The 13,339-nt window shown below is 36.7% G+C and overlaps 2 protein-coding genes across 2 annotated transcripts; both read right to left on the reverse strand.

Annotated features, from left to right (window-relative positions):
• Positions 1-78: 78 nt before the first annotated feature.
• On the reverse strand, positions 79-3,537 carry LOC145813140 (uncharacterized). The gene is made up of 5 exons (XM_082908413.1): positions 3,183-3,537; positions 2,753-3,041; positions 2,515-2,632; positions 2,258-2,326; positions 79-507 (listed from the first exon to the last, which is right to left on the reverse strand). Exons 1-5 carry the CDS (start codon positions 3,535-3,537, stop codon positions 79-81), a joined length of 1,260 nt encoding a protein of 419 aa, XP_082764539.1.
• A 123-nt stretch (positions 3,538-3,660) lies between these two features.
• On the reverse strand, positions 3,661-4,623 carry LOC145813141 (uncharacterized). Its single transcript, XM_082908414.1, has one exon. The coding sequence runs from the start codon at positions 4,621-4,623 to the stop codon at positions 3,661-3,663; it is 963 nt and encodes a 320-aa protein (XP_082764540.1).
• Positions 4,624-13,339: the final 8,716 nt, after the last annotated feature.

Genomic DNA, 13,339 nt, shown 5'->3' on the forward strand with positions numbered 1-13,339 from the left:
TTTAAAACTAATTAATTAATTTATTTATTTATTTTCTTTCAAGAATAATTTAAATATGGGTTTTCACAATCTACCCTCCTAAAAAGAATTTCGTCCTCGAAATTGATTCGTACCTTTTGACTCGAAAAGTTGAGGATAATTGACACATATCATATCTTCTCGCTCCCACGTTGACTCTTCCGTCCCACAATGTCTCCAGAGAACTCGAACCAATGGTATAGTTTTACCTCGTAATTTCTTCTCGCGACGATCTAAAATCTTGACAGGCTTTTCTTCAATTGTCACGTCTTCATCAAGATTAATCTCCTCCCAATTGATGATGTGAGAAGGGTGTGGCTCGTATTTCCATAGCATAGAAACGTGAAAAACATTATGTACTCCAGCTAGTTGAGGCGGTAGAGCCAAACGGTACGCCACTTCTCCTATTTTGTCCAAAATTTCGAAAGGTCCAATGAAGCGAGGTGACAACTTTCCCTTCTTTCCGAAACGAACAACTCCTCGACGATGCTGTATTTTCAAAAACACATGATCTCCAACTTTAAATGCTAAAGGTCTTCTCCTTTTATCTGCATAGCTTTTCTACCTACTCTGAGCGGTCTCGAGCCTCTGCCTAATTAGTTTCACCTTCTCGGTAGTTTCTTGAACTAATTCTGGCCCTAAAAGAGGTGCCTCTCCGACTTCTGTGCAACATATTGGTGATCGGCAAGGCCATCCGTACAAAGCTTCATACGGTGCCATACCAATACTTGCTTGAAAACTGTTATTGTAAGAGAATTCGACTAGTGGTAAGTGTTTCTCCCAATTACCTTTAAAGTCCATCACACAAGCTCGAAGCATGTCTTCTAAAGTCTGAATTGTTCTTTCTGATTGACCGTCAGTTTGAGGGTGAAAAGCTGTACTAAAACACAACTCTGTACCCAAGCCCTTTGTAGACTTTGCCAGAACTGTGACGTAAAACGAGAATCACGATCTGACACTATTGAGACTGGTACTCCATGCAATCTAATGATTTCTCGAATAAATAATCGGCTTAAAGATTCGAGTGTGCCTGCTGGTCCTATTGGTAGGAAATGTGCCGTCTTAGTTAATCGATCAACCACCACCCAAATGGCATCATGGCCTTGCGGCGACCGGGGTAATCCTGTTACAAAATCCATTGTTATGTGTTCCCATTTCCACTTAGGTATTGGTAAAGGTTGGAGTTTCCCTGCCGACTTTTGATGTTCTGCCTTCACTTGCTGACACGTCAAGCACTTAGATATGAATTGAGCAACGTCCTTCTTCATTCCACTCCGCCAATACTGTCGCTTAAGATCCTAGTACATCTTGTTTCCTCCCGGAAGAATCGCAAAAACTGAATGGTGAAATTCTTTAAGTACTTCGTCTCTTAATTGTTCGATGTTTGGCACAAAAATTCTACCTAAATACCTTAAACTACCATCTTGATGGAGTGTCCAATCCGGTGAAGATTCCTCGGTCACTAATCGGGCCTTGATGAAGTCGGTCTCCTGATCAAATCTTTGGGCTTCCAACACTTTGGTAAGAAGTTGGGGTGTTGTAACTATTGTAAACAACCTACCCTTCCCATTCTGAGTCTCTGGTTGTAACTTAAACTCATTCATAGTGCTTAGCATTTTCCATTCTTTAATTGATATGCTGGCTACAATCTCTTTTGTCTTTCGACTAATGCATCTGCTACAACATTAGCCTTCCTGGGATGATAAGATATGGTGAATTGGTAATCTTCAAGGTACTCCATCCAGCGTCTCTGTCTCATGTTCAAATCTCTTTGGGTGAACAAGTACATCAAGCTTTTATGATCGGTAAATATCTCAAATTTTTCGCCATAAAGGTAATGTCGCCAAGTCTTAAGTGTATAGACCACAGCCGCTAACTCCAGATCGTGAGTAGGATAATTTTTCTCATGATTCTTCAATTGTCTTGATCCGTAAGCTACTACTTTCCCGTTTTGCATTAACACACTACCTAACCCTTCCTTAGAGGCATCACAATAAACAGTGTACCCAATGCCACGTTCGGGTATGACTAATATAGGAGCGCTTGTCAATCTCTTCTTGAGTTCTTGAAATGACTGTTCACACGTTTCGTTCCATTCAAACTTTACTCCTTTTTGCGTTAGGTCTGTCATCGGCTTGGCTAATTTGGAGAAATCCTGAATGAATCTCCTATAATAACCTGCTAATCCCAAGAAACTACGAATCTCAAACGTATTCTTAGGTTGTTTCCACCCCATTACTGCTTCTACTTTAGCAGGATCCACTGATATCCCTGATTCAGACACAACATGACCTAAGAACTTTACTTCCTTCAACCAAAATCCACATTTGCTGCTTTAGCATACAATTGGTTTTCTCTTAGAATTTGCAAAACGGTTCTCAGATGTTGCTCGTGGTCTTCCTTCAATCGTGAGTATATCAAAATATCATCAATGAATACTACCACAAATTGGTCTAAATATGGGGTAAAAATTTTGTTCATTAAACTCATGAATACCCTAGGAGCATTTGTCAAACCAAATGGCATTACCACAAACTCATAGTGGCCATAACGGGTTCGAAATGCAGTTTTGGGTATATCTTCTCCTCTGACATGAAGTTGGTGGTATCCCGACCTAAGGTCAATTTTGGAAAAACATTTTGAACCTCTTAATTGATCGAACAAGTCATCAATTCTGGGTAAGGGATATCGATTTTTAATGGTGGCTCGATTTAGTTTTCGATAATCGATGCACAATCTTAAGGTTCCATCATTCTTCTTCGCGAATAATGCTGGCGCTCCCCAAGGGGACGTGCTTGGTCTGATGAACTTCTTACTCAACAGTTCTTGCAACTGCTCCTTCAATTCTCGAAGTTCAGCTGGCGCCATACGATGTGGTGCTATTGAAATCGGTGAAGTCCCGGGTTGAAGCTCAATCGTGAAATCTACATCTCGTTTTGGGGGTAATCTTGGTAATTCGTCAGGGAAAACGTCAGCGTACTCACACACCACATGGGGTAATCCTGGATCCTTTCGATTTTCGTCTTCCAAAATTAGGCTTGCCAACCATTCGTTTAGTTGATCATGCCATCACGACTTGCGACACGTTAGAGTTAGAGAATCTTGTCTATCTCCTTTAAATTGAACTTTCGTGCCGTTAAGGGGGGATACTGTCACTGTCTTACAGTAACAATCAATAATGGCTCGATGAACTGACAACCAATCCATTCCTAGGATGACGTCAAAATCAGACATATCCATAACTCTTAGATCACAGATTAGAAATGAACCGGAGATTTCTAGCTCACAAGATTTACATACTAGATTTACTCGGGTTTGACCTCCTAAGGGTGAAGCGACACTCATAGCTATCTCTAGCGCCTCTGGCTTTAAACCCAAACTTGTCATACATGCAGTGGATATAAAAGAATGCGAAGCCCCAGAATCAAACAATACTTTAACCCAAGAATTCATAAGGATTAACATACTTTGAATTACTGATGGGTTATCAACATCTTCTTCTTCTTGGAGAGCATACATTCTTCCTACTGCCTGTTGGTTAGTCTCTCCCGGTCTCTTTCCATTTCCAGCTCCTTGTGGTTGTGTTCTTGGTCGGCCTGCATTCTTAGAGGCTTGAGGCTGCCCCTTGTTGGTCTGGGCATGTTAAGTAGGCTTAGAACCTTGCCCTGGTTGGCATTTGTTGTATGGTTGTGCCCCTCGCTGATCCATAAAATACTTCCCACCTTGAGGACACTCACTTCGACGATGCCCCTGTTGACCACATCCGAAACATCTTCCTTTCCACTCACTTACAAAGTTTCCTCCTTGCTGGTTTCCTCGATTCTGCCTTTGTTGCTGCTGCATCCCTCCGGCATAAGGCGCTGGCGCAGGATGGTTTTTGGTGTTGCGGACTGGGCCTCCTCCACGTGGTTGGTTGTTATTCCTTGATCGCTGATTTCGAATGCGTTCGGAATCTGTTAACTCTCGTTCCACAATTAAAGCTCGATCCACCATCTGGGCATAGGTGGAGAGTTGCACTGCGATCAATCTTCCTCTAATGTCTGTGTCCAAGCCCCATTTGAATCGCCTAACCTTATCCTCTTCATTTGTTACTATGGCTGAAGCGTACCGTGAAAGAGCTTCAAAACGGTTCGCATATTGAGCGACTGACATTTTTCCTTGTTTCAGTTGGAGGAACTCTTGAATCATTTCTTGTTTTAGCGAGTTAAAAAAATACTTTTCCATGAACAGGTCTTCGAACTGTCTCCAAGTTAATGTCTCTACTTGTCGAGTACTTTTGATCATTTCCCACCAATGATCTACTTCCCCTTCTATTCGAAATGCCGCCATGGTCACTCCATCTTGTTCATTTCGGATGTCGGAAGTATCTAGCAACTTCTTAATTTGTCTTAACCAAGCTTCAGCTTCATGGGGGTTTGGTCCACCAAGGAATTTGTGGGGACGTAGCTTTTCAAATTTTGTTATCATCTCCGATTTGTTTTGATCTTGGTTTCGGGGTGGTATATTGCCTACCCTATCAGCAATCGCGCGTATAATTCGAGCGACATCGCCATCAGGCACTCCATCACCATTACCATTGTTATTATTTCTTGTTCGTCTAGCCATTCTGCATGATGGGATTTTCTTGTGATTTATTCATTTATTTATTACCATTATTATTATTATTATATTTACGTGCAAGGATAGTTAAAAAAAAACTTCATTAATTAGGCTAGATAGGCTACAATTAGCAAAATACAAGTAAAACATAGAAAAGATTAAATAACATACTACGGGCAAAAGATAGCCCCTACAATCCGAGTTAACTCCTACACTCACAATTCTGAACTAGGCAATTTTACATGTGAGCATACAAAACAATCGGTTAGCCTAGTTTATAATTCCCTTAAGACCCCTTAAAATAGCCAAGGAAAGTCTCTCCACACCAGGGCTTCCGGCTCCCATGTGGCTTGGAAAAGTCCCATGAATCACCACAGCACCCTTACGAAGATAGCAGTTTTGCACACACAATGCCCTAGCAGCAGCACTAGCTTCTCCCGATAAGTCCTCCAGTCCCTGAAGTTCACTGACCCATCTCTCCTCACAATTCTGCTTGGGTCGGGCATGATACACTGAAGGCTCCAAAAGTCAAAAAGGTCACCCACCCTATCAGTGAAACCATCCGGGAAAGGGCCTAATTGATATACCCAGGGAGTCTTTTGTCCTAGAATCTGGACAGGTCCGATATAGGTACCCACCCAACTCTCAGCTTTCCAAGCACAACCTCCTAAGGAATAAAGTCTGACATATACAAAAGAGCCAATCTGCAACCCGTTTCGCACATCCCAACCCTCAAACGTGGCTCCTATATCTCCAGTGTTCTCCTCGGTATTGCCTTCCATAGACTCATCTTTAGTGTCTGACTCAATCACAATAACCTCCGGGGGGTTGTATATTGGTACAACTTCTTCAACTTCATCAGACTCAGACTCAAGCTCAAGTTCAGGATCAGGTTCAGGGTCAAGCTCAAGCTCAAATTCATAGTCTTCTATAGGCATCTCCACTTCTTCACTTGGGTCAGATTCTATGGATTCATAGTCTTCTATAGGCATCTCCACTTCTTCACTTGGGTCAGATTCTATGTCATAGTTTTCCACCGAATTTTCCTCATTAGAGTTAATGTCTGATGACCCTGACATCCTACAAATAAAAAGGTTCTAACTTAGTCAAGTCACCGCAAAATACAAATTAAGGTAAGGTTTTTTTTTTTTTTAAAAAACAAACTTCTACCCATGGCCCGAAGGTTCAAACCTAGGCTTTGATACCAAACTGTGACGCCCCAAATATATATATATATATTTTTGAAACGTCATAAGATTTAAATAACAATAACTTACTAGATAAAATTTTAACTACTAGTTAGGAACTTTTAAGTTCTTACAAAGCCAAAGTCCAACGACAAAATAAAACTACAAGTTCACACACAACGTCACAACATAGTTTAATCCTAATACAAGGGATAACAGGATTTTATTCTGATAAAATCTTGACTCTAAGTCAGCCAAGGTTCGATATTGGCAGCAGCTCCAGTTTCAGCTCCAGTCCCTTCTTCGACATAATCTGGCATGAAACGCCAGGGCAACAAAATATATGCCATGAGTTTTGCAACAAAGTAAGAAAACGTAACCAACCTACTATTCTTTTTAAGAGAAAGATAATAAGATTCTAAACATGAGATAACAATATAATTGTACACACAAATTACAACCCTTAGAATAATTTCAGTAATTTTAATAAATTAGGTGACACTCGAAATCTCACTAAAGAGATTTAACTTACCAACCACTACGCATGGCAACGGTTAATTTGAAACCCTCTCTTGGTCAAATATTTAAGTGTTACCAACCGTAATTACCAGGGATGCCCACGTCCGGAGTTATATACCCAAGTAGTGGCATCCGTGGTTGCCCCAAGGAAACGATCTGCCAGGGGTAAGTAACCTCCCTGTGTGCCACCTGCACATCCACCCTTATTCCAAAACTGAATACCGAAAAGGGTTCAAATAAGTCCCGTGCCATCTTAGAGTTTCGCAACATAATTTACGTGAGAATTCTCAAAACCAGGGCTCACCCTGAATACCCGGTATTAACCCTTCATCAGTAACTCATTATATACCGTTAATCCTTTTGATTAATTTATATACTAAACACAAATTATTCAAATCTCAATCACCAATAACGTTATACCAACTAAAGAAAAACTCCCAACATAAAATATTATGCATGTCACCCAATAATAGTTCAATGTACAAAATTTAGTAAACAATTACTTAAAACCATGGTATGAACATAATAACTTAAATACAAGAAATAAACCATAAATGCACACCTGCACAAATTTTTGATTTACTAAATTAAACTAGTATAATATGAAAGCGGTGATTTTATCCTGTCCAGAAATTTTTTTCAGAATATATGTCTTGCAAGTAAAATTTTAAATACATTACTTATACAACTCTAAAATTCATATCAATCTACAGAATAATCCATAAACATGTTATGGTCATTTTTCAGAAAGCTTTTTCCAAAAATAAATTATAAATAATTCTTAAAATTCCAAGGGTGTTTATGACACAGATTTGTCACATTTCCTTATATTAATTCCATGCTTAAATTTATAGATCAAACCCATAATCTAAAAATTTATCATGAAACTAGACTTCTCAAATTTCATCTTTTAGTTAGAAATTACCAGATTTGGCTTAGTATAAAATTTAAATAAATTTTCAAATACAAGGTAAAATCTGTCACACAGTTTCAGATTTAGTTAAAATTTTGTATAAATTCTTAGAAAACTCAAAAATTGTTTCCAATTTTTTTTGGATAAACTAGACATCATTATCAACAACTTTGTAGAAGAAATCATCTCTAAATTTTGAGTATAAAATTATCTAAAAATTCGGATAAACATGCTGGCAGATTCAAACAGATTATTCACAACACAGTTTCAGATTAAAAATTTGTATAAATTCGTAGAGAGCTCAAAAATGGTTTCCAAAAATTTCTGGACAAACTAGATATCATTATCAATAACTTTGTAGAAGAAATCATCTCGAAATTTTGAGTTTAAAATTATCGAAAAATTCGGGTAACAGGTTGGCAGATTCAAACAGATTATTCTGAACACAGCTTTAGTTTTAATTAAAAATTTGAATAAATTCGTAGAGAGCTCAAAAATTGTTGCAAAAATTCCTGGATGAATTAGACATAATTATCAACAACTTTGTAGAAGAATTAATATCGAAATTGTTAGTATAAAATTGTCTAAAAATTCGGACAAACATGCTGGCAGATTCAACACAGTTTTAGACAATGTATCAAATGTACATAAACTGAAAAATTTCAATGATATAAAAAAAAATGAGAGGGTTGAGAGGGTTTTCTTACTTAGTGGTAGGGTTGAAATGGAATAATGAAATGGTAGGAAAATATGCAACCTCAATCTCCTCCTCTTCTTCCACCAGAATTCCCTCTATTTGGATGTAATGGTTTATGCTTAGTCTAGAAATATGAACTCTCTGTGCAGAAATATGAACTCTACTAGATGCAATTTAAAGACTCCCTCCGCGGTTAGCTCTCTCTCTCCCACTCTCTCACACATTTTTTTTTTCAAAAAAAATTCCATTCCCTTTCTCCAATTTCTAAGAGCAAGCTTTCCCTAAATTTTATAAGCTTTTCCCTAAATTTTACAAGCTTTCCCTAAATTTTATGGCTATCCTAAATTCTAAAAGATGGTGGGTTTGGTAGGAGCTGTGGGTTGTTTGCCCACGATTTGTTTGTTTGTATTTTATTTATTTATTTATTTATTTTTTTGTGTGTATTTGTAGGGGTTCTGAAGATTGATACCCTAAGATTTTTATCTAAGGTATTTAGTAAGAATAATTATTATATTGAATCCTAATTAAACTAATTTATAAACAACAAATATTGAACACCCACAAAATTTTCATTCTTAATAGGGTCTTTGTTGGTGATAGGATTTGGTTAATTTAAAACTAATTAATTAATTAATTTATTTATTTTCTTTCAAGAATAATTTAAATATGGGTGTTCACAAGTTGTGAAAAAATAATGGGACATTTTTTCATAAATTCCTTTTGACCTACTTATATTTTATTTAGTTTACATTATTTTCGTATATTCTAATAAGTCCTACGAGTGACATAATTACCAAAATACCCCTAATAATATTCACATTTGCAGTGCAAATGTTCCGTGATGTGAATGTTCACACGTGAATATTTACATTGTAAAATATGAATATTCATATCACAAAATTACTAACCATTCAAAAAATATTTGTAAAGGCAAAAATGCTCATAAAATACTTTAAATACGAGAATTAGGATTTGGTAGAGCAAATGTTCAAATAATAGGATTTATTGGAATACAAGAATGTCTTATAGACTACTTGGGATATAAACACTTGAAAAGGGATTTTCTAATAAATCTTCCAAAAATAATTTAAATAAATTTTAAAAAATAATTATCTAAAAATTAGAAGATGAATGCTTTTGGCTTCTACATTTTAATTATTAACTTTCAGCTTATAATAAGTCACACTTCAAATGTATCACCAAGTGTTAAAATTGTATTAATTCATTTGCGTTATGTATTAGTCTTATTCAAATATTCCAATTATAAAGTATCATTGTGTTATAACATTTTTCTTATAGGACATGCACAAAAAGAAAAGGAGTTAAATTACTTTTTCATATTTATATTTAAGCTAATTAATATCATGTGTTGAAAATCTACAGTCTGAGGACTTTAAATTCACCATGTGTAAAGGAAATAAACAGATAAAGAAGAAAAAAAGAGAAATAATTAAGTGAATGAACAATAGAATTATCAACAAGAAATTACATTACGTTACTCCTACTTCTAATCGTCGAAGAAGCTAAAAAAGTAATACATCTATAAGTTAGGTTACATTTATTGCTATAATAGAATAAATAAAAAATATATAATCAATTCATGTTGTTAGGTTTTATTCTTGACAATTCCGTTTGACAAAATTCCTTTCAGTTGTATTTGTTTTCGCACATTTTATTTCAGTGAGACTATGAGTTTATTAGATGTGAATCCAATCCAAATCGTACCTTTGTTAATTTCCATGGATCAAAACCGAGGGTGTAACAAGATCTAGTTTTCCAGATTTTCTAATTTTGGTCGTCCCGCTCGAGCGGGGAAAGTGACGCTTGAGCGGGGTTTGCAAGCTCACAGCATCTCTGTTTCGCCTGAAAAAGTACTGAATGGTGTGATTCGACGCTCGAGCGTGGAAACTTCCGCTCGAGCGTGAAGCCTATATAAATCACACAATTTTGAAGCCTCCGCTTGAGCGGGAATTCTCACGCTCGAGCGGACCGCGCGAACACAGATTCTTGGATTTCTATAAGGAATTGGTTTTCTTCAAAAACTAGGATTACTTTGGTTTTCTATAAGTAGTTGGGTTTCTCCCAAAACTTGGATAACTTCTCCAGATCTTCTTTTTGGATTCTGAGGTTTATATCTGGGGATATTTTGCTAGTTTACTTTGATGTTTTGATTGAGTATTCAACTCATGGTGTTAGAAGTTTACATCAAAGGATTGTTTGTTTAATTCCATACAAAAGAGAGAGTTGTTCTTCGGTGGATTTTGAAGAATTCGAGCCTGAAACTTTGGTGGATTCCGGAGTGGCTCATCGTCAAGACAATTCCGAGGTGAAGACGGGGTTGGAAGAGACATATAGAGGTTGGTTCAATTCGGGCGTGGATTCGCTAGGTAATTGAGAGTATACCTGTGTAATTCCTTTATATCTTCTTAGTGGATTGTTTTGTGGCTGTTACCTGTGGTTTTTTTTTTTTTTTATATCACAATTGGAGGTGTCCAATTGTGATTTTTCCACGTAAAATCGTTGTGTCGATTTGTCTTGATTGTTTGATTGGGATTATTATATACTACTTAAAATTAATATATAATCACAAACCAACATCTAGCGGGTTTCTAAATTTTTCAATTGGTATCAGAGCAGGTCGCTCTATTTTTTTTTTTGTTTTACAAATCTATTAGAGCGAGATCTTGTTTGATTTGTGATAATAGATTCAATTCGTGAGGGAAATTCTATGGTTCGACCACCCCTACTTGACGGATCCAATTATTCTTTTTTGAAGGCTCGGATGAGGTCGTTTTTGAAATCTATAGATGAAAAATTTTGGCAATCTGTCATGAATGGGTGGACCGAACTAACAATTACCGTTGATGGAGTAACTTTCCCCAAACCAATTGAAAAGTGGGATACAATTGATTACCAAAATAGTAGTTGGAATAGTAAAGCTATCAATTCTCTCTTTTACGCTGTCACACCTGAAGAGTTTAGTCGTATTTGTAATTGTGAAGTCGCAAAAGAGGCTTGGGATATCTTACAAACTGTTCATGAGGGCACTCATTCTGTGAAACACTCAAAACTTCAAAGGCTCACATCTAGTTTCGAAAACCTTTCAATGAAAGATAGTGTGACCTTTGATGAATTTAATGCAAAGTTGAGTGACATTGTAAATTCCAGCTTCAATTTAGGTGAAAAAATACTAGAATCCAAAGTTGTGGAAAAAATTTTGAGATCCTTGCCCGATCAGTTCCAACCAAAAGTTACGGCTGTTGAGGAGGCTCAAGATGTTGACAACCTCAAGCTAGATCAGTTGGTTGGAAATCTACAAACTTATGAGGCACATAGGAATTTCAAAAAGAAACAAAAAGATATTACTTTTAGTAGTGCTTATAGAGTTGGAGAGGATTCTGATGAGGACTGTGAGATAGATTCCAAGATTACGGCTGCTTTTGTTAAACAATTTAAAAAATCTTTTCTGAAAAAGAATCATAATCTTTTGGAATCTACTCATATTCATAAATCTAAAGGCAAAGATAAACTCAAAATTAATTTTATAGCCAAGAAGGAGAAAGGAATGATATAAGGGAACTTTGAAAGAGTCCAATGCTATGAATGCCAAGGATATGGCTACTTTGCTTCAGAATGCTCCACTCGTTTGAAGAAGAAGAAAGCCCTCACCATCACTTAGGATGATGAATTAGAATCTGGTGAAGATGAAAGTGACAATGAAGATCAAGGTGAAGGAGGACATAAACTATTCCTTGCTTTCATGGTGGCTTCTGAAACTGAAGGACGAACAGAGTATCTGAAGGGGCCGATCGAGAATACCACTGATGATGAATCCTCGGGAAGTGATGATGAAGAGCTTGAGCAAACTTATGAAAAGTTGTATAAGGAATCTCTTAAGTTATCCAAATTGAATGACAAACTCACTATGAAACTCACAGCATGTGAAAGTGAGAATGTCAAACTAAAGGAGGAGATTTCCGAGGCAAGGAATGATGCCCTTAAGATTTTTAATGATCGACAAGCTCTTTGTGCAAAACTCTTGACTTGTGAGACAGAGAGGAACGAGCTACAACAAATCTATGCAACATATGAAGAAAAATTAAAACTCTCGAAATGTCTCAAGTTGCTTTGGAAGAACTAATGATCAAGAAAGAGGAAGAACTCAAGTGTGCCATGGTTACCATTGGTCTTTGGAACAAAGGATCAAAGACTTTGGACAATATCATTGGGTCACAACAAATCTGTTCTGACAAGAGTGGCATTGGCTTTGGTGGTAAGAAAGAGCAAAAACAGAGTGCTTCAACATCTCATGATACAAGAACTCAAGGAAAGGGAGAACAAAAAATTTAACATAAGGATAGACTTCTCAAACTTCCGAGAGTTGGTAAGGTAAAAGAAAAAAAGGTACACCCTGTTTTTATTTGTCATCATTGTGGTATGCACGGTCATATTCGCCTTTATTGTTATAAGTTGCATGGGAGAGTGTATTTGCCTAGACCTAAAAATAGGATGTTGGAAACCAAGTCGAGACGGGTTCCCATTGAAAGCAAAAGGAACGACAACGTCAAGATACCACTCAAGAACCGTAATTCTCACAATTTTGTTCGTACTAAAGCAGTTTGGGTGAGAAAACTTGCCTTGTGTTAATTTGTTTTTTCATTTTAGTTTTTGGGTTTCTGTGTGTTTTTTTTTTTCATTCATGTGTGCTCGTTCATTTTTTTTTTGTCTTGCTTTGTTTAAAAAAAACAAAAATAAAAATAAAAAAAAACCCAAAAAGATTTTCTTAGTATGGTTTTGGAAGCTTGAAATTTTTGAGTGGTCCTTGGTGCATATTGGAATTGATGAGAATATCCATTACATGTTAATATATGTGTGCTTTCTGTGGTCATTACTCATTTTAGAGTGCGTGTTTTTTGAATAGTATGTCTTATTCTGTACACACTCTTGGATTAGCAAAATTTGGAGTTTTCCGCCTTAGTGATTTTTTTCTCTATGAACTTCTGTCATTGATCTTTTGCGTTTCTAGAGGAATTGACCTATACTAGCATATCATGGGTGATGTTGAGTCTCTTAACCACCTACCATATTTTTGCATCTCCATGGCTTTCCCCTCGATTCTTTGTAGTCCAGCCATGAGGAGAATGCTACCTCAGAGCCACCAATTAGGCCATCCTTAGTATATCCATGCTTCTCTAGTTCGGTTTCCATACACTTGAGCGTGTTAGTCGCCAATGAGTGTGAAAAAGAAAAAGAAAAAGAAAGAAAAGAAGAAAAAATATGCAAAAAAAAAAAAGGAAAAAAAAAACTGTGCACAAGAAAGAAAAGAAAAAAATGTGCAAAAGAAAGAAAAGAAAAAGTGTGTGAAAAAAAAAAAGATTCATTGATTGAGGGGGAGCCTCCGCTTTT

This window comes from Camellia sinensis, chromosome 15 (assembly GCF_055761805.1).
Source record: "Camellia sinensis isolate YWXY chromosome 15, ASM5576180v1, whole genome shotgun sequence".
Taxonomy (NCBI): Eukaryota; Viridiplantae; Streptophyta; class Magnoliopsida; order Ericales; family Theaceae; genus Camellia; species Camellia sinensis.